This window comes from Zalophus californianus, chromosome 13, assembly GCF_009762305.2.
Source record: "Zalophus californianus isolate mZalCal1 chromosome 13, mZalCal1.pri.v2, whole genome shotgun sequence".
Lineage (NCBI taxonomy): Eukaryota > Metazoa > Chordata > Mammalia > Carnivora > Otariidae > Zalophus > Zalophus californianus.
The window spans coordinates 11,036,963-11,058,840 of record NC_045607.1 but is presented as its reverse complement, the minus strand read 5'-3'; the positions used below and the strand labels follow the sequence as shown (position 1 = coordinate 11,058,840).

The window sequence follows — 21,878 nt, the reverse complement described above, 5'->3', positions numbered from 1 at the left end:
GAATCTAAATTCCTAAGAACTTTAAACTTTGTCAAGAAACACAAGAAGGATCTAAAGAAAATGCAGACCAATAAAATAAATTAAGACCATCGAGGCCTTTGTCAAATTCAAGGTCCTGAAAGGCATCAGTCTCAAGTTTGAGAGACATGCCCCCCCCCTTTTTTTTTGAGAGACATGCTTATTACAACACTGCCAGGGCACCAGGCTCTGCTGGTCTGAGGCTACCAACAAGGTCAAAGTCAAAGCCAAGGCTCATGCTCCCAAAAGTGCCCCAGCCCCCACAAAGGCTGCAAAGTAGAGGCTTCTGTCTGCCTACATGACGATGGAAGGACTCTTGTGACACCCTGGGCTGCTATCTATACAGGGTGAGTGTCCCCCTGTATTTTTGTGCAAATAAATGCAAAACTAATCTATATATTAGCATACAGAGTATAACTTTAAATTCTGGATGGATTATAAGAAAAAAAGTTTATAGCCTGGTGATGGGTATTGAGGAGGGCACATTCTGCATGGAGCACTGGGTGTTATGAACAAACAATGAATCATGGAACACTACACCAAAACAAATTATGTAATATATGGTGATTAACATAACAATAAAAAATTAAAAAAAAAACAAAAAAACAAAAAAGAAAAAAAGTTTATATGACCCCAATGTTAAGAACGTCCTCCTTCAAATGGGATGGCAATGCACCAAAAAGAAAAGGTTATTCCAGTACCCTACCTGGCCTACGTTGAATAGTATTTAAATACTCATAACAACATTTAATTTTTAGACTTAACCAAAGGATAAATAAAAGACTTGGTTCTGACCATGGATCAGAACTAAAATAACCACATAAAAGTAAAAGTACAGCCTAGAGAAACTAGAAACAACAGGTATCCTTCCTTTAGAGAGTGGAGAAATATGAGAAAGACACAGTTGAAAGTTAATGGAATAAAAAGGGTTAAGTAACAATGTCAAAATAAAACCAGTATAGGAATTAGAAATAATAGGGGTGCCTGGGTGGCTCAGTTAAGCGTCTGCCTTCGGCTCAGGTCATGATCCCAGGGTCCTGGGATGGAGCCCCGAATCAGGCTCCCTGCTCAGTGGGGAGCCAGCTTCTCCCTCACCCTCTGCCCCCCCTCCCTGCTTGTGTTCTCTCTCTCAAATAAATCTTTCTTAAAAAATAGAAATAATATAAATATATAAAACCCTGGAAGAGAAAAAGAGAATTCCTATAAAGGTACTCATCACCTTTCACTTCACGGAGTCAACAAATACTGCCTAAGGTTAAATTAAGTGACATTTACCTAGGGGTTATGGGTTAACCATCAGAAGAACTAGAAGTAAAACTGTTAATACAGGTTCTGGGGGAATAGAGTACAGAATCAATGCTCTCCACCATGAGCACTTACAAACTATTTTACCATGTGCATAACTTGGATTAAAATAATTTTTAAAGTTTGACAAACACATTCCATTGGTGAAGCTGTAAGGTAAACAGGCACTCTCACATGTGGCACAACCCCTGTGGAGGGGAATCGGACACTATTTAACAAAATTACATATAAATTTACTCTCTCACCCAGCAATTCCACTTCTTAAAAATCTATCCCAATGGTATAATGGTAAAAATACAGAAAGGCACATGCATAAGAATATTCATTACAGCACCATTTGTAATAACAACACTGGAAGCAATCTAAGTGGCCATTAGTATAAGATTGGCTGAATAACCCATAATCCAACCATCCAATGGAGTACTATGCCGTCCTTATAGAGAAATGAGGATGATCCCTAGATGCTGCTAGAAGTGACCTCTTTAGACGGTATAAAATGAGAAAAGGGAAGGAGAGAAAAGTGCATTGAGAATGCTACCATTTACCTGAGGGGCTGGTAGTAGAAAATGTGAATATATATACGTATTTACCTTTATTTTTTTTAATGAAATGACAAATGCACATTTAAAAAAATTACCTACGGAGGAGGAAAGGAACAGAGTAATGAGAGAGGGATAGAAGTTAAACTTCTCTGAATATACCTCTTTTGCATATTATATACATCTTTTGTAGACTGTAGATTTGGCTTTGAAACCATATAAATATTTTATGTGACTACAAAACAAAATTATTTTTAAAATGCAATCCCAAAAGATTAAAAGGAAAAAAAAAACCCTATTATTGAGCTGGTGACACAACCACAGGAAAAAAAAAAACCTATTTCTAACGGTTTTAAAACAGTAACTTGACTAGACCTTCCTAGTGGGATATAATCTAAAAACAAAACAAAAAAAAACACAAAACCGACCTGTTTTCAGTAATCCTATTGTTGGTATTGCTGCTGAGTTGTGTGGGTGTTGTGGGATAAAGCACAAGTACTTATGCTGGTGTCACTGGAAATCAGCACTTTTGGTATGAGCGATAGGAGATTCAGATACAAGGGTGATGAGGTTAAATAAAAATGCCATAATCTTTTTTTTTTTAAAGGACCAAAATTTTATATGAAGAAACAACAAAGTTTGAGAGATTAACTTAAAAGTAAAAAAGTAAATCTTGTCAAGATCCTTTGTAAAACTTTCTTCGTCGGTGGTTAATTATTTTAATACCAACATGCTTTGTGTTACTTTGCATTTGATTCCAGCAGTTGCGGTTCTCAAAAATGCTATAATCTTGAATTGGAAATATCAATATGAACAGTTTAACACACACACACACGCTATTATCTTGAATTGGAAATATCAATATGAACAGTTTAACACATACACACACACACACACACACACACACACTTAACTTCCTAGTGCTGACCTGTGGAAAAGCCTAGAATAACGGCTGACCTAAGAGCAAAAAAACGAAACAAAGAGAGTCCCAAAACCCAAACTATAATCTCTAATACCATTTCCCACCAAAAGGAAGCAAGACTCCTTAGAGAAACAGGGGAATACAGGTCTGGAGCAGGAAAAATAGAAGATAAGCTCAGAACATCTGTCCTACCAAAAGGCAGGGGAGCTATTAAAAGCTACCTGGATCCTGTCAAGGATTCTAGAAGCTAACATGAAGAAGCTGTCACTAAACAAAGATAGGACAAATTAAACATCAGTGAGAACTACAGTAACTCAAATATAGTAAACAGGTTTAAATCTATGTGTTTAAGTGACACTTGGTGGGAAAAAAAAACAGTCACCTTTGGAACACCAGCAAACTCAGTTTGAAAATAATTATCCCACTTTCCCTAGATGAACTGTACCTCAGGGCAACCAAACAGAGGATAGGGGGAAGTTTTTCTATATAGAAGTATTATAGCTAATATGAAGAAATGATAGATGCAAAAAAATCACCATTTTACAGCCCCTAATAAATTAACAGACCAAAAAGAGAGATAATCAGACATAATGTGCCTCCTTTCCCCCCCCTCCCCCGCAAGATCTTATTTGGTTATTTGACGGAGAGAAGCAGGGGGAGAGGGACCACGAGCAGGGGAAGCGGGGGAGGGAGAGGCAGGCAGCCCAGGGCGGGGCTCGATCCCGGGACCCCGGGATCACGACCTGAGCCGAAGGCAGACGCTTAACCCGCTGAGCCACCCGAGCGCCCCCATAACGTGCCTCCTGATGGAAGTACCGGTCACCACATTTTAAGTGTTCTTGCCAAGGAAATGAGCTTGAATCGGATCAAGTATAACTAAACCGAACTACCAATGTGTAGGAAATAAAGGGGTGAGGACACATGAAACAGGATGCAACGTAAACTACAGAGAACAACACGCATCTTCAATAAATACACTGCAAAGGGGAAAAAAGACAAGATACTTATCAACCAACTGCAAAGTATGACCTTACTCGATTTAAACAAATCAACACTAAAAATACATATAACTAGAAAACTTTGAACACCGACTAGACACTTGATGATACAAAGGAATTTTTTTTTGATGTCATTGTTGTGTTTTTTAAAAAGAAGGTCTATCTTTTAGAGACACATATGGAAATATTTAAGAATAAGATAGGACAGGGACTCCTGGGTGGTGTAGTCAGTTGAGCAACCGACTCGGTTTCAGCTCAGGACATGATCTCAGGGTCACGTGATGGAGCCCCACGTCGGGCTCTGCAATGTTTAAGATTCTCCCTCTCCCTCTCTCTAAAAACAAAACAAACAAACAAACAAAACAATGAGATAGGACAGTCGGGATTCGCTTCAAAATAATCCAGGTCTGGAGGACAGGAGGAGTTATAGTCAGTTATCTATAAATGGAACTAAATAAGCCATACATTAATAAGTGTTTTAACAGTAATGGCCATTTGAGGGTTCACTGTACTATTCTCTCTGCTTCTGTAGATGTTTAAAATTTCCCTTAAAAAAGTTTTAAGAACAAGAATTTTAAGCACCCAGGGAAAAAGAAAGTTAGATTAAAAAGACTAGAAGTGGGGATGCCTGGGTGGCTCAGTCAGTTGAGTGTCCGACTCTTGGTTTCAGCCCAGGTCATGATCTCAGGGTTGTGGGATCAAGCCCCACATCGGGCTCTGTGCTCAGTGTGGAAGTCAGCTTCAGATTCCCTCTCCCTCTCTCATTCTCTCTCTCAAATAAATAAAATATTTAAAAAAAAGAAAAAAAGAAAAGAGACCAGAAGTGAACAGTACTATCAGCTAAACAAAGATAAATATAAATGGTATAAATCTTATGTAGAACTGAATAAAATTTTCAAATATTGTTTGAGAGAGGCAACAAATGTTAAATATTATTGTTCTAATGATTCACATGCTCATCTTATCTAAGTGGACTTTAAGCTTCTTTTCTCCCAACCAGCAAAAGGAATAGTGCTTTGCATATATGAGGATCACAGTCCTGCAAAGAAATTCATAAATTATACAACACATCATTCCTAACATACTCACAGAGAGGAAGCAAATACTTTCTCTATGGCTTTAAAAAAAAAAAAAAAAACCTATAAAATGGAACACTTGCTGTGACGTTAACTCCAGGGGGTTCAGACAAGTGTACCCATCCTCTCCTAGCAATATTAACGATAGCTGCCATTTACTCAACAATCATTTCTCTGCCGAAGGTGAGATATAAGATCGCTTCTAATCCTCACAACAATCCTACAGGTGAATTTATTAGCTTCCTTCTACAAATAAAAAAAAAAGGAAACTGAGGCTGAGAAACTTGGGACTCAGATGGGGACTGCGTGTGTCATTGACTATAACTTAGACGGGGACTCTGAGGCCCACATCCCCCAGCTCCTCTCACACCCTGCAGCACAAGAACTGTTTGCTTGGAGTCAACCAGCATCTTTCTCTTGATTGGTTTCCTTCCTCCTATTTATTCAAACAGACTAGGTGAGATCAGTGAAACATCCCTGAAACCTTTCCTGTGGCTCGAGTGGGTTAGAAAGTTTATTTTTTCCCTCTCTAAATCGAACATGGACGGATTTCCCTTCAGCAACTTGGCTCAGCCCACTTTAAGTCTTCCTCATGGAATGAAGTATACACATTCACTATGGAGCCCTTAAAGATCTCCTCCTTTCTCACTGCAGACTACAACGCCTTCTCCCAATTAGAACTTTCCACTTTCCCTCAGAAAAGCAAACACATTACATAACTGGCCCTCACCTTCCAAACACTCATTTATAATGTAACTTCGCTAACCTCGACAAGTCATCTTTGATTCTTCTCTTGCCTCTTACATGTAACTTGTCACCAAGTCCTGTCAATTCTACCTAAAATCTCTCTTAAATCTATCCCTTTTCTTTCAACAACCAAAACCTCACTTCAGGCCTGGATCTTCTACAGCATAAACACAGTTCCATAAACCAGTGGTCTCCAGTTTTTTTCCATGCACTCCTTCCTTTCAAAAAATCTGAACATACATCTGATAGTGCTCGCTTTGGCAGCACATATACTGAACATACATCTGATACACATATATTTCTAAATTATGAGGATGTCTTACTATACTAATATGTACATTCAAGACCACAAAAACAGATATTTTGAAGACTGATATAAGAATTTAAGTTCTAACATTTTTTACACACCCCAGTGGATCATCTTGTACAGACCAGAGATATCACAGTTCTATACTGCTGCTGCTGGAGTAATCTTCCTAAAAACCCAAATCTGATCATGTTACATTCCCAGCTCAACTCTTTCAGTGGCATCATGTTCCAGTGGCTAAGCTTACTTTTTAAACTCCATCTCCTCTAGCCCTTATTCACATGTCCTGTATTTTTTTTTAAAGATTTTTATTTATTTATTGAGAGAGAGAATGGTAGAAAGAGAGCATGAGAAGGAGGAAGGTCAGAGGGAGAAGCAGACTCCCTGCCGAGCAGGGAGCCTGATGCGGGACTCGATCCCGGGACTCCAGGATCATGACCTGAGCCGAAGGCAGTCGCTTAACCAACTGAGCCACCCAGGCACCCACATGTTCTGTATTTCTGCCATTACTTTTACATAGTTCCCTCTGCCTACAAAGTCTTTATCTTTGACAGCCACAGATTTATACATTAACAGTATCTCTAAGAAAAAAATACATTCTAAATACCATAACCAATTTACAAATGAACTTTGGCAATACAACCTAGCTTTTCTACAGGAAGTCAAATATTTTGAACATCTTATGTTACTTCCTTTATATGGCTCCTTTTCAAGTCCTAAATACTTGGAGAGAATGGGTATGGATTCCAATAAAAGTCAAAAAGACCAACTTTGCTTTTGTTTTCTTTGGTTTATTTTTCTTCCTTGTTTATCTTTCCATTTCCCAACAAAATCCTTTTAAGCAAAAAGGATGTTGTAAATCCAGAGATGAGTTCCCTCTAGGGCCAGGAAAAAGGCTGAACCTTTGCAACCCACAATGAGAATTCCAGCTAGGGGCTTACACACAGATGTAACAGCCTGAGACACATTTTTCTACGACAACACTCCAGGTTTTACCTTCCCTGTTTCAACTTCCTAGGTGCTGGGCAAAGCCCTCCATGACTGCAATGGCTAGGATTAGAATGATGGAGTTGCACCAATACACTGTCCAGAAAAGTCATGAAAATTCAAGTGACTGACTTTGGGCACTAATAATGGGGAGCTCAGTCTCCAACAAAACTCTCATTCCACCACCCCAAGTCTTTGTATGGTCTTCCATGGGGACTGGCAGGGAAGCACTGTGTGGTGAGAGGAAAGAGAAGAGGTAGTAGTTGGGGGGCTAGGAGGGGAAGCCCTGGATGAAGGACATCACATTTCAACTTCTGGTCTCAGCCCACAGTAGGGAGACAGGTCAGCTCTGCTACACAACAGGCCTCACAAAAGAAGCAAGTCTGTGGTGCATTTTGGTAATGGGATCCTAGAATGAGTCCAAAAACAAGACTGAAGCAGAGCTACCCTCAGAAGCCAAAGCTGCTTCTCTGTACCAGAAAACAATGAGAAGGGGTTATTCCACTCCCAAGTCATAAAACTTCCACTGTTCTCCCTCTGGGAATGCCTCCTCCCTTAATCAAGTCTCACCTTTCTTTCAGTTCAAGTTTCAACCTCTTCTGAGAAACCTCTCTGTCTACTCTGATCTTTTGTTTTCTACTGACTCATTTGGGCCAAATCAAAACCACAATGAGATACCACTTTACACAAAGTGGTACAATTGCTTTGGAAAATAGTTTAACGGTTTCTTAAACAGAATTACCATATGATCCAGCAATTCCACTCCTAGGTATATACTCAAGAGAAACGGAAAACATATGTCCACACAAAATGTTCACAGCAACATTATTCATAACAGTGAAAAAGTGGAAACAACCCAAATACCTAACAACTGATGAACAGATGAATAAAGTGTGGTTTATCTATACATGAAATATTATTCAGCAATTAAGAAGTAATGAAATATTTATATGCTATAACATGAATAAACTTTGGGACCATAATGTTAAGTGAAAGACAAAGGATTATATATTGTATGATTTCATCTATGTGAAATGTCTAGAATACATTTACAGCAAATATAAGTAGATTAGTGATTGCTCAGGGCTGAGAGGGTTTGGGGGGAACGGGAAGTGAATGCTAATGGGCACAAGGTTACTTTCTGGGGTGATGAAATGTTCTTTAAATTGCATAGTAGTGATTGATCACACTTCTCTGAGTATGCTAAAAATCATTTGTACATTTTAAAAAATAAATTTTATAGTGTGTTAATTACATCTTAAGTTGTCTTCTGACTGCCATGGCCTACAAGGCACTCTTCAGCCCCCAGGCTGTATCTCTGACCTTACCTCAAGGCTGTCTCATCAGTCACTACCCAAACCTCTGGCCTTCTAGCAGTTCCTGAAATGCATCTAGGGTTTTCTTGCCTCGAGGCCTTTGTATACGCTCAACTCCACCTGGGATGAAAAGTCTTGCCCAGTGCCTTTACAGGACTAATGATTTCTCATGCTTGAAGTCTCAGTTCACATGTCAGCTCTACAGTAAACCCACCCTCACTGCTCTAAAAAGGACAGCCACCCCCTGCATTCTCCCTCAGCATCTCGTTTCCTTTCCAGCACATCCACATGGCTTTATGGGAATTGATCTGTTATTTTTAACCTGTTGGGTCCACCAGACTCTAAGCTCCATGAGAGTAGGAATAAATATGTATTATTCAGCATAATTCTCAAAATCTAACAATTCCTGGCATGTGCCTAAAAATGGTAATTAACATTTTTTATTTCCCTAATATGCCACGTCTTCACAGATACCGCTGCTCCCTCTACTGAGACTACCACCACCATCATCCCCGCTCCCCTCTGCTACCACTCTTGCCCTTTGCACACCTTTACTCATCTCTCCTGTCTCAGCTAAAACACCTTCGTGATGAAGGCTGCTTTCCTTCCTTGAGCTGTCCTGAGAAAAGTCTCTCCATTTCCTTACCTAGTCGGGACTAGCTCCATCTCGACCATAGCACTGACCAGAGTGTATCATACTGGGGCTTTTTTGGTGGGGAGGGAGCCTGAAGGGAGTTTGTTTTGTTTTGCATTTGTCTCACTACCTTGGAAAACCTTAAAATGAATTAAAACCTTTTGATTTTTGTGTCCCTAGCACTTAGCCCACTACCAGGCACATGATACAGTACTACTAATCAAGACAATACCAATAATGACTAACATTTTGAGTGCTCAATATGTGCTTCACACCCTTAGTTCTATAGTGAGTGAGTGAATGAATAAATGGATACCCTTCTTGGTCACAAACCTCGAAGAGGTCACAGTCTGACAGGGACAGAAGACAGGTATGCTGGCTAATGCAGAATAAATACCACCACAGGGCCAAATGAGCTGCCCTGTCCTGTCCCTACGCCTTCAAATCTTAGAGTATGCTTTTCTCTGCATCCATAAATGTCAAGTTTCCTCAAACTCACTTGGACTACTTCCTTCGATTACTTGCAATCCACTTCCTGCCCTTGGTGCCTGGAAACAATTTCTAGGATGTCACCACAAGCAATATTAAACTGCCACACAGTTTCCTGCTGTATGTCTACATTATCAGTTAAATTGCTTCATATTAACCACATTCTAGTCCACTGGGATCACTCAAATACTAAATAAGATTTAAACCTACCTGTCAAAGATTGCCAGTTTCCACTGCTCCTTTTATCCCTCTAGATAAAGGTCTGCTCAGATTTAAAGTTCAGGAGCTTTCCAGGGTGCTACCTGCATACTGGTGACCTTTTCTTTCCCTGGCCAAGTAGATGTTTGGTTTGAAGCTAGACAATGTTCATTTAGATAAACATGAATTAAAAAAAAAACACTCTTTAGAAAAAAAGTAATTCTCTGCATAGGCCAGGGCAATTAACTTAAAAACATAAAAACTCTTTATCCTCAAGAGTTCAGGTAGCAAATTGTTCTTTTAACTCTATGTACACTCACCTTGGAGCCTTAGTCAGGATCTTAATTCAGATCCTACCATAAATCATTAATCCTACCTTAAATCAGTCCATAAATTCTTCCTAACAACTTTGTATGTCAGGTACCAGGTCTGACAAAGGGAACTCAAGGACAAATAAGACAGTTCTGCTCTCAAGAAGTTTATCTCCCGTTTAATATGGAAGACAGTCAAGGCACTGAATTTGGTGCTAGAACAGTGTTAAACATAAGGGGCCACAGACACTCATGAGGGGCACCTGGCCTGGGCCGGCGAGGAGTGCACAGATAAAGGGCACCTGCTTGGAGCGCCTGGGTGGCTCAGTCGGTTAAGCGACTGCCTTCGGCTCAGGTCATGATCCTGGAGTCCCGGGATCGAGTCCCACATCAGGCTCCCCGCTCAGCAGGGAGTCTGCCTCTCCCTCTGACCCTCTTCCCTCTCGTGCTCTCTCTCATTCTCTCTCTCAAATAAATAAAATCTTTAAAAAAATAAAAATAAAAAAAGGGCACCTGCTTTACAGTGAAAAGAAGATGCACAGATGAGGGGCACCCGGCCTAGGCTGGTGGCGGGGGTGGTTGCATAGATGAGGGCAGCTGGCCGAGGCTGGGGAGGGGGCTGAGGGTGCAGAATTAGCATCAGGGCAGGCTTCCCGGGGACAGCATCTAATCTTAGGCAAAAACTCCCATTCTCTCACATGAAAAATGTTAGTAGTGCCTACATCATTGGACAGTTGTAGGGATTTGGTGAAATGGTTCACATAAAGCAATACCATCATGCCTGACACAGAGACTGCTCAACCAGCCTTAGCTTGAACTGTGATCAAGCACTAAATCTCAACACCTGTGCCTAGCAACGCACCTGCTTTATTACTAATCATACAACAGACACCAGCTGTACAATTACACAGTATTGTTTTAATCAACTTTTATTTTTTAATAAGAGAACGTTAAGTCCTGCTCTTCACATCAACAGTCTAATTCCTTGATCAAAACTTTCTTCATTTCTTAAAACATACCATTTCTGACACTTCTGGCATAAAATATACGGGTTTTCTTAGTTTGATAGAGAAGGTATAAAAGAGAAAAACTGCTGAATTTTTAATACAGGGCCAGCAATCATGTTGATACAGCATTTATTGCTCATTATGACTCTGCAACATATAGTCTTCCCCATTATACCCTTAGGGAAACTGAGGGTGAAAGAGGTAGTTTGTGTGAAGTTCCATAGTCAGTAGACAAAAGAGCTGGAATCTGAACCAGATCTGATTCCACATCATCAGCCTGACTGGGCCACACAGCATCAGAGATAAGAGGAAACACTGGCAGCCACAGTGCTCTCCTGTTGAGGGGCCCCGGAGTGCTGTGTTCCACCCCCACCCCAACGCGCACACACACACACGCACACGACTGTCCCTACACAACAGAGCCTGCACACTTAGATTTCAGCTCAGGCAGCTCAATACCTTGAGCTAATTCTGTTCTTTCCTGTCAGGGTAAAACAGTGACCAAAGCTCTATTTCCTCCAAAGACTAGGGCAGCATCTATATAGACGGTCCCTAACCACCTGTCCATCCCCATATCTAGCTGCAGACAGAAGTTGCTTAGTCAATAGTCACCATAAATCACAACTATTTTTCATAACTTCTCTTCATATTCTGTCTCACCGCAAATAAAGCAACAGATTTCCCAAGCCTAAGCTTTTATCTCAGTCTAGTTTCAAGATCAAAAAAAGCTATTCTTTAGGCTAATTTCACACCTTAGTATGTTCCTTCACCCAAGTGCTCAGCTATAACAGTAATGGGTTCCACAAAACACACTTGAGAAATGTATGTTAACCTGCAACCTTCAAGAGCAATACAGAGACCTGATGTCTAGTCATCTGACCTTCCACTGGCTGGCTTTTCATGCTGGTTCTGACACTGACAGCTTCATATCAGGCAAGTTTCTGAACTTCTTTATAACAAAGGTAAGCATCCTCACAAGCATACTCTGCGACTGTAAGGTGGCTTTTGGAAAGTGTTTCTAAGTGCTATTGAAATTCAAGTTTACAACTCTTTCTTGCAAACAAGAGCTAAACTTGGAGTACCTCCTTAATCCCAATGCTTTACAAACTACGTCTTTTTACCTCCCAAGCCTCTTAAACTGTTGTTTGGAGCACACTTCTTTCTCCCCTTGTTTCCACAAAATCAAGAATGAACAGTGTGCTCATCCGACTGTGCCATTTTCATCATCATAAGCAAACTTTTCTAGCTTCATTCAGCGGATGTCTCAGGGCTGCTGCAGCACATGAGACACTTAGTGAATGGGAAGCCTAAGCGGACTACAAGGATGGGCAAGGGTCACGCTGCATGGACATCGACTGGACATGAGAGACAACATCCGAATAATTATTAGAGTTTGTCCTCAAGGCCCTTCCCCTTTCAAACTTCCCAAGCATTATTCTCAAAGTGCTGAAATAAACACATTCCACAGACTTTCTTGTAAGCAGGTTTAAAGTGTCCTATGGTGCTCTTGCTGTTGTTGTTTGAACTTTACATGAAAAAGCTTTGTCACGAGAAAAAAAATAATAAAGTGTCCTATGAAAGCCGTTTAGGGAAAAGCCTATGCTGTCAACTTTATTTAAGTGCCCTTAACAATTCTATTACTCATAGAGAAAAGTGAACATTTGTTAGTGATTAGAGATAAGGCATCTCATGTTCTGGAGCTGAGGAAGGGAGAGGCCGAAAAAGGACCTGACGGGGAGGGGAGATAGAGTCTAAAGCAACACACCCAAATTGGACTGCATAAAAGTTGCACTTTCCAAAGTCAACTTCTAGGTCTAGAAGCAAGGCAACAATGTTTCAATGGGTTCTGAAGTTTGATGTATCAACAATATCCCCAGAAAACTAATCCCCCACTGAGGACCCCCAGGTGAATGAATGAGGGAATTTGCCAGATTGGATTACAAAGCCTTTCCAACCACTATCAAGATCAGGTGCTCAATTACGACACAGAGGCATCTCTCCTCATAGCCTTTGGCCCTTGCTGTGTGGAGACTTTCACAGATAAGAGGTAGAAGAGGAAAGGGAAAAGGGCCTTCCTCCTCAGGCCATCCAGACCTTAAATCCATGAGTGGCCCCACCGAGGACCTCGGGCGACTTTATGTGGGGACCGCAGGCCGTAAGCAGACCTCTCAGGACCTGCCCAACTCTCAGGGGCGCCCCAAACACACCCATTTGGGGAGTTGCTTCCGGAGATTTCTCGCCCTCCCCCCAACAGTTGTATGAGCATTTGCAGAGGTTCTATTACCCCCGGGAGGGGGGCCACCTTGTAATCTCTGTGACTCCCGCCCTCAGGTAAGGAGGGGACACCTGACCACTGGAGCCCTTCCACCCCGCGCGCACCCCGCCCCCGCGCCTCCCTGGATCGCCATGGCAACCGTCCCCCTCCCCGCGTGACGCCGGCACGCGGGGCGCCCCTCAGGCCCCGGCAACAAGTCCCCCGCGCCGCCCGCGGCCTGCAGCCCTCTCCCGGCCTCGCCGCCCCGCGCCCGGCCCGGCTCCGCCCGGCCGCACTCACTTGATCCTGGAGCCCATGGTCCCCGGGCCTCCTCATGGGCCCGCGGGCCCCGCTCGGCGCTGCGCTGCCCGCCCGCCCGCGGCCGACCGGCCTCCCTCCGGCGCTCTCCCCGCCCCTTCCTCCCTTCCCTCAGGCTGGGCCCGCCCGCTCGAAGCTCGCTCCCTCGTCGCCGCCGCCGCCGCCTCCCCGGGTTAATGTACTCGCTCCAGCCCGGCGAACGCCATGGTCGCCGGCGCGCGTACCCGGCGCGCACCGCCCCCTCCGCCTCTCACACCGCCGCCTCCTCCTGCCCGCGCCGCCGCCGCCACCCGCGGGGGCTGCCGGGAAGTGTAGTCCGCTCGCTGGAGGCGGGGCCGCCTGAAGGCGGCGGAGGGCGGGAGCCGCTCATCAGCCCTCGGGACTCGCGGAGCTGGGCGCGCCGTTTCCCCGAGGCCCCGCGAAGACTTCCATCCATCGTGCTCCCATTGAAACCTCCACCTACAGAGGGTGGTGAATATACCCTCATCCTATAGAGGCCCCCGAGCTCACCTGAAGAAACCTTCACCCATTCCAACATTATGAGTCCTCCTGCCTAGTAGTTTTGGCGTTGAGATAATGTCTCCCATTCAGGCCTCGGGGAAAACACAAGTTTTCCCTTTTTTAAATGCCATACCTTCCAGTAAGTTCCTTCAGGGGCCACAGACCCTCTTCTCGATCACACTTTCCACTTCCCCAACATGGTCCTTGATGGAAGCCCCTTCCTCTCCCCTTAGATCTTTAAGGAGACCTCTCATACCCACAGGAACACCACCGGAGGCTTCCTACTACCCATTTAGTGACTCTGCTCTGCCCTACCCTACCCTTGAGGACTTCTGCCTCCCTTTATAAGCCATTTTGGGGGCTCCATACAGAAAGGTCATGTCACCGTAATAGTCCCTGATAGAGAGTAGTTACTCAGCGCAAATGAACGTATTTGAGTCAAGCACCAACCTGCTGCTACCTGCCTCCTGTCCTCCTTGGGGCTCACTTTCATGAACACCCCAATATCATTCCCTCTAAGCCTGGGGGAATCACAAAGGAAGCAATAGAGACGGCTGCCCTTAGTACCGACCGTTCACTGAGTGGGTGAGTGTTCTCCCTGAACCAGGTACTACTGGTTCTCTACTATTTCCCCTACATGGTGAGCACCGATCCTCACAATAATCTTGTGAGTTTATCCCCCACCCCCACCCCTCGCCAACACACACACATCCATTTCACAAAGAGGAAAGGTTACATAACTTGCGACTGGTGGAGCGGAGATTAGCATCCAGGCTGAATAATTCCAAACACATGTGACACAGTTATGATTTAGGATGGCACCTTTGGCTACAAGTCAGAAGACATAGGTTCATGGTTCACTTTTGAAATTAATCTTTTCTTCTCCTTCTTCCTCTTCTTCTTTTACAATTTTCTGTTTTAAAATGCCATTCATTCCTTCTGCCATTTTAGCTCTTGTAAATTCCTGAGCTGTCTCCCCACCCCTCAATCACTACAGTAACTGGTCCTAGGTCCCAGCCAAGCAGGGAGCAAAGCAAACAAGAAGAACTGCCTCTTTTGGAGTTATAGTACGTATAAAGGTAATTTCTCTCTTTTGCCTATGCCTTGAGATTGTTGAAAGCAAAGAGTGAACTTTTTTGAATTAAAGCAAAAAAATTGAAAATCCAAACCGCCATTTTGAATTCAAAGTCTTTTGCACCCAGACACCAACACTGACTTATAAACACCCCCAGGAGCAAAGCTCTGCTAGACAGACAGGTCCTCTGTGGTGTTTATTCACCTTGTTTCCTATGAACCCTCTCCAAAGAACAGTTGTTATCAAGATCTTCCCTGGAATGAGCAGCCAGTTCAAAAGCTCTGAGCAGGAGACTATAAATAAAACAAAGTTATTTGGTGGAGGGCAAAGTTGGCTGCTTTTCAAAGGAGGTTGTAGCCATCCTGGCCACAAAAATGTCTGGGTGCCTGCTGGGTGGTGTGTGTGTGTGTGTGTGTGTGTGTGTGTGTTTTGGAGGGGGAGACTGGAGGTGGGCTTGGGGGGTTATGTATCTGTCCAGGTGGCCTCTGAAACTGCAGGGTGGTCTGGGGAGAGAGCATTGAACTGGGAGTTAGGAGTCTGACTTCTAGTGCTATAGCTGCACCACTGTCGAGCAGAGCAATTTAAAGCAAATGATTAGAAAATTGCCTGGTTCAGTTTCCTCCTCAGTAAAATGGCTAGGGTGAGGAGGAGCTCACATCATAAGAGAGAATATAATGTAGGAGCTAAGAGCCCAGAATATGGAGACATACTTCTTGGGTCTGATCTCAACTCTACCTCTGACTAAATGTGTGCCCTTGGGTAAGTTATTCACTCTCTCTGTGCCTCAGTTTCTCTGTCTGTAAAATGGAAATTATGGTCATAGATCTTACCGAGTTGACATGAAAATTAAATGAGTACATGACACTTATAAAGTATTTAAACAGTGACCAGCTTATAGGAAGCATGCAAAAGTTAACAGCAACTATTATATGCACAACTCAGCACAGTTTTGCTTTTATTATTAATAGTAATAATCTTCATAAGAAATAGTCCTGTACTTGGATTCAGGAGAACTGAGTTTCCAACCCAGAATGTTATTGTTTACATTCTGAGTCAGAATTTAGTTCAGCTGTAAATTAAAGAAGACTGAAATAACAGTGACTGAAAAAAAAGAGTTTCTCCTTCACATAAGGTCTGGGGATGAACGTTCCAGAGCTGGTATGGCAGTTCTATAAAGCATACTGTAAGATTTGAAGGCATAGAAACAGGACAGGTCAGCTGATTTGGCCTTGTGGTAGTGTTTATTCTGCATTAGCCTGTATACCTGTCTTCTGTTTCTGTCAGACTCTTTGAGGTTGGTGGCCCAGAATTCTATCTTATTGTGCCCCTCTTCTCCCAATGAGCTTCCACCTTGTGCTCCAGAAGAGCTGCTTGAACTCTAGCCATCTAATCTGCAACCCAGCCAGCAGGAAGAAAGAAGGTCATGCCTAATCCCAACCCCTAATCTTTAAATACACTTCCCTGGAGTTCCTCACACCACTTCCCTTTACATTCTATTGGCCAGAACTTACTTATACAACCACATCTCATTAGGAAATATAGCCCTTTTTTTTTTCCAGACAATCATGTGCACAGCTAAAGGGGGTCATTTCCAGGGAAGAAAGGGAGAAAAAAGGGACGCCTGGGTGGTTCAGTTGGTTAAGCATCTGGCTTCGGCTCAGATCATGACCCCAGGGCCCTGGGATCGAGTCCCCACATCGGGCTCTTTGCTCAGCAGGGAGCTTGCTTCTCCCTGTTTGTGTGCACATGCTCGCTCTCTCTGACAAATAAATAAATAAAATCTTAAAAAAAAAAAAAAGAATGGGAGAAAAGATATTGCAAAACAACCAGCAGGCTCAGCCAAGCAATGCTTGGCTTTATGACCTTGGGCAAGTCACTGTATTTCTCTGGGCCTCAGTCTCCCTAGACCCAAAGTAAGAGAATCACACCAAATGATGTCTCTTCAAATCCCTTTTCAGGGGCACCTGGGTGGCTCAGTCAGTTCAGCGTCTGACTTTGGCTCGGATCATGATCCCGGGGTCCTGGGATCGAGCCCGCCTGGGGCTCCCTGCTCAGTGAGGAGTCTGCTTCTCCCCCTGCCCCTCCCCTCCCTCTTGCTCTCTCTCTCAAATAAATAAATACAATCTTTTTTTAAAGCCCTTTTCTGTTCTGAAATTCTATAATTCAGTTTTATAAATCTAGATGAATCTGAGGTTATTCAGATAAAAGGAGGCCTCTCTGCCAAGTACATGGCATAATCAATTGTTGGAATTGAAACCTTCCGGTGATGAGGAGGGATTTAGGAACTTTGCCTTCTGGCCTGTTGTCAAAATAGGCTAAGCATCCCTAGCGGACAAATAGTCCAACAGTTTGTGTGATACCCCCCGCGAAGACACTCTGATGCTCCTGTTTCCAATTTTACCCTCACTCTCTGTACCTGTTTGGGTTTTTCTGCTTAGGATTTTGAGAGCTGTATCTATTGAGGGAAGGATAGCAATCCCAAAGATCTCTCATACCTCATTAACGATATGATATGAAACAGCAGGATCAATGGTCCAGTGGTATGTTGTTCTGGCCCACTTAGTCGTGATTATATATATATATTTTAAATTGGGATAAAATTCACATGCCATAAAAGTCACCATTTTAACATGTATAAGTCAATGCTTGTTAGTATAGTCACAAAATTGGACAACTATCACCACTACCTAACTTTTTAACACTTTATCGTCCCAAAAAGAAACCCTGCATCCATTAGTGCTCACTCATCCCCTTGCCTCTGGCAACCATGAATCTTTCCGTCTCTATGCAGTTGCCTATTCCGGATATTTCATATAAGAGGAATCACATAATAATGAGGCCATTCTGCCTGGTTTCTTTCGCTTAGCATAATGTTTTCAAAGTTTATCCATGCCGTACCTCCTGTCAGTACATCATTCTTTTTGATTGCCATGTAACATTCTATTGTGTAGATGGACCACATTTTGTTGTCGATGGGCATTTGGGTTGTTTCCACGTTTTGGCTATGATGAGTAATGCTGCTCTGAACATTCACATACAAGTTTTTATGCGGACGTATGTTTATAATTCTCTTGGGTGTTGTGGTTATGTTCTTCGGAAAGAAGATGCAAAGTGCATTGTGGGTCTCTTTGGAGGAGAACACAGGTCTTCCCAGTAGTAAGAGAATAGACACTGGAATAAAGCAAATCCAAGGTGCTCATTAAGTGAATTTGGAGAAAGTTACTTAAACTCTCTGAGCCTTAGTTTTCACATTTTTAATAAGGGGATGATAATACCCACCTCAGGACGATGAAATGAAATAAAGAATGTAGGATTCCTGCTATATACATTTGGTATTCAATAAATGGAAATATTATTGTGCTAAATTGTCGGATTGATAAAGACAGTAACTACATCAGGCTTATCCATACCTAGACCTCAACATCTAGTACAGAGCCTGGCATGCATGCGGTGACCAGTAAATATTTATTGAATAAATAAATAAATGATCTCAAAACCCTCATTTTGAGGCTCCTCTCCTAGAAATAATAAGCCACAGGACATGGGGCACCTGGCTGGCTCAATCGGTGGAGCGTGTGACTATCTCAGAGTTGTGAGTTTGAGCCCCACGTTGGGTATAGAGATTACTTAAAAATGAAAATCTTCAAAAAGAGCAAATAAAATCTTTTTTAAAAAAATAAGCCTAGAACAAGATTTGAGAAATGCTTTCTTCCTTAAATTTGAACTTAGTGTATTAAATTAATACATGTCTTTACCTTCTATTTTTTATATTTTCTTTTTAAAATTGTGATAAGACACACATAACATAAAATTTATCACTTTTGCCATGTTTAAATATACATTCAGTTGCATTAAATATATTCAGAGTATTTTTCTATCACCACCACCCTCCATCTTCAGAACTTTTTTCAAAATCTCCCCAAACTGAAACTCTGTACCCATTAAGCAATGACTCCCCATTCCTCCCTCCACCAGCCCCTGGCAACCACCAGAGACTTTCTGTCTCTATGAATTTGACTACTTTAGGAACCTCGTGTAAGTGGAATCATATAGTATTTATCCTTTTGTGACTGGTTTACTTCATTTAGCATAATGTCCTCCAGGTTCACCCATGTTTAGTTTTGTTTTCTTTTGTTCAAGTGGGTTCCAAGCCTAACGTGGAGCTTGAACTCGGGACCCCAAGATCAAGAGTCCCACGCTCTACTGACTGAGCCAGCCAGGTGCCCCAAGGTTCATCCGTGTTGAAGTATGTGTCGGAACCTCCTCCCTTTCCTCTGTATGTATGCACTACATTTTGTTTATCTGTTCGTCTGTCCATGGATACTTAGATTGCTTCCACCTTTTTGGCTATTGTGAATAATGCTGCTATGAACATTGATATATAAATATCGCTTGAGTCCCTGCTTTCAGTCCTTTGGGGTATATGCCCAGAAGTAGAATTGCCAGATCATAGGGTAATTCTATTTTTAATTTTCTGAGGAACTGCCACGCTGTTTTCCACTGTGGCTGTGCTATTTTACCTGCCACCAGCAGGGCAGGAGAGTTCCAATTTCTCCACATCCTCACCAACGCTTGCTGTTTCTATTTCTCCATAGTAGCCATCCTAATGGATGTGAGGTAGTATCTTATTATGTTTTTTCTAAGATTTTATTTATTTATTTGACAGAGAGAGAGCATGAACAGGGGGGAGGAGCAAGGGGAAAGAGAGAAGCAGACTCCCCGCTGAACAGGGAGCCCAATATGGGACTCGATCCCAGAATCCTGGGATCATGACCTGAGCCAAAGGCAGACACTTAACCAACTGAGCCGCCCACCACCCAGGTGCCCCTCCTTATGGTTTTGATTTGCATTTCCTTGAAGATAGCGATGCTGAACATCTTTTTATGCACTTACTAGCCATTTGTGTATCTTCTTTGGAGAAATGTTGATTCAAGTCCTTAGCTCATTTTTTTAATCAGGTTGTTTGTTGTGTTGCTATCGTTGAGTTACATGAGTTATTTATATATTGTGGATTTTAACCTCTTGTCAGATATATGACTTGCAAATATGTTCTCCCACTCTGTGGATTGCCTTTTCACTCTGTTGATAGTATCCTTTGATGCAGATAAGTTTTAAATTGTGATGTAGTCCAATTTATCTATTTTTCCTTTTGTCGTGTGTAGCTTTGGTGTCATATCCGAAAATTTATTTGCCAAAGCCAATGTCACAAAGTTTCCTACTATGCTTTTTTCTATGAGTTTTATAATTTCAGTTCTTACATCTAGGTCATTTTGAGTTAATTTTTGTATATGATGTAAGGTAAAGTCTTTACCTTTTTTTTTTTTTAGAAATTTTATTTTATTTTTTGAGAAAGAGCCAGCACACATGTGAGCAGTGGGGGAGGACAGAGGGAGAGGGAGAGAGAGAATCTTAAGCATGGAACCTGACAGGGGGCTTGATCTCACGATCCTAAGATCATGACCTGAGCCTAAATCAAGAGTCGGGCGCTTAACCCCCTGAGCCACCCAGGTGTCCTAGGGTCTTTATATTCTTTTGAGGGCTAAAGGTGTTTGAGCCCTTCCTGTATTAGTAATCCTAGCCAGAATGCTCACCTGCTCTCTGATTATATGGTGCATTATTTTACTATTGTTTAATAATACTACCTTGTAAGTACTTAATAGTTTATATTTTTCCAACTGCTCAGTAATTAAGGATTACTGTACAAAAATACAACCATTGTCCTTGCTTGCTGATCCACAACTGGCTTAAGTGACTTCTCTGAGATCAAACAGCTAGAAAGTGGAGCCAGGACTCAGCTCAGTTGCCCTAGCTCCCACTTGTGGGTGTATCTGTTCCCTAAAATACAGTGTTTTACCTTGCTATAGTTTTCCTTTTTTGATTTATTCATTAATTCATCAAATATTATTTTTCTTAGTGGTATTAATAACTTTACATAGTTAAAATTAAAAAAAACAAGAATAAATAGCACACATAATCCCTTTATAGGCCTTTCCTAGCTCTACTTGGATTTGAAATGATGTACTTAAGTCTTTTCTTGTCGAAGCTAAGAACATAGGCTCTGGAGCCTGTCACTAACTGGCAAGTCACTAACCTCTCTCAGACTCAGTTTCCTCATCTGTAAAATGGGGATAACAGTACCTTCTTCCAAGGGTCATTGTGAGAACTGAATGTATTAATACATGTGAAGTACATAGATTCGTCTTGCATTTAGTAATGGCTCTATGTGTGCTGTTATATAGTTGTCTTCTTAACAACAAACCACCAACAAAAGACAAATTCTAAGAAAGACCAAGAGAACTGATGATTTAAGTCTTCGGTTCCTATAATTAACTATGTGCATCAACACCGCCTGTGATGCTTGTTTGTAATATGGAGTCCAGAGTTCTGGTCCAGGAAATTCTCATTCAGAAGAGAGATCAGGGCCTCTGTGTTTTAACAAGTTCCACAAGTGATGCAGATCCACAACCAGGTAGGGAACTACCGATTTAAGCCTTACCCAGATGCCAATAAGAATTGAATTCCCATTAGTACCGACAGAGCCTCAGCAGGCTACCTGCTCCTCTCCCAAGATTCACCAGCCTCCAGCTCTGGATCCTACATTCCACCTGCTGGCTTCCTGAGACAGTCAGTGTATTTGGCTGAGCTTTGTTAGTACTTGGAGACCCAAGGGAGGTGTCATCAACAAACCATTCACTCATGTACCAAATTCCTCCTACGTGCCAGGTCCTGTGCTGAGGACTGCTTCTTGCTCCCAGCTGAGACCCATCCCTCTCCACACCCGTGCAGTGTAGCATTCAGCAAACATTCCTAGTGAGCTTACTGTGTTCTTGGTCCCCACACCTGTGGTAAAATATAGCTATAAATGAGACGGTCAGT

General features: G+C 42.4%; 1 protein-coding gene across 4 annotated transcripts in view; it reads right to left on the bottom strand.

The window, feature by feature from the left end:
- Positions 1 to 13,615, bottom strand: part of DENND1A (DENN domain containing 1A) — a 503,929-nt gene extending 490,314 nt beyond the window's left edge. For all 4 annotated transcript variants that reach the window (XM_027614760.2, XM_027614750.2, XM_035723489.1 and 1 more), the window contains exon 1: positions 13,409 to 13,615. Coding sequence is in view for 1 of the 4 variants with exons in the window: in XM_027614750.2 (XP_027470551.2) it covers positions 13,409 to 13,425 (17 nt within the window). In the remaining 3 variants the exon portion in view is untranslated. The remainder of the gene's footprint in view (positions 1 to 13,408) is intronic.
- Between the last annotated feature and the right edge of the window lie 8,263 nt (positions 13,616 to 21,878).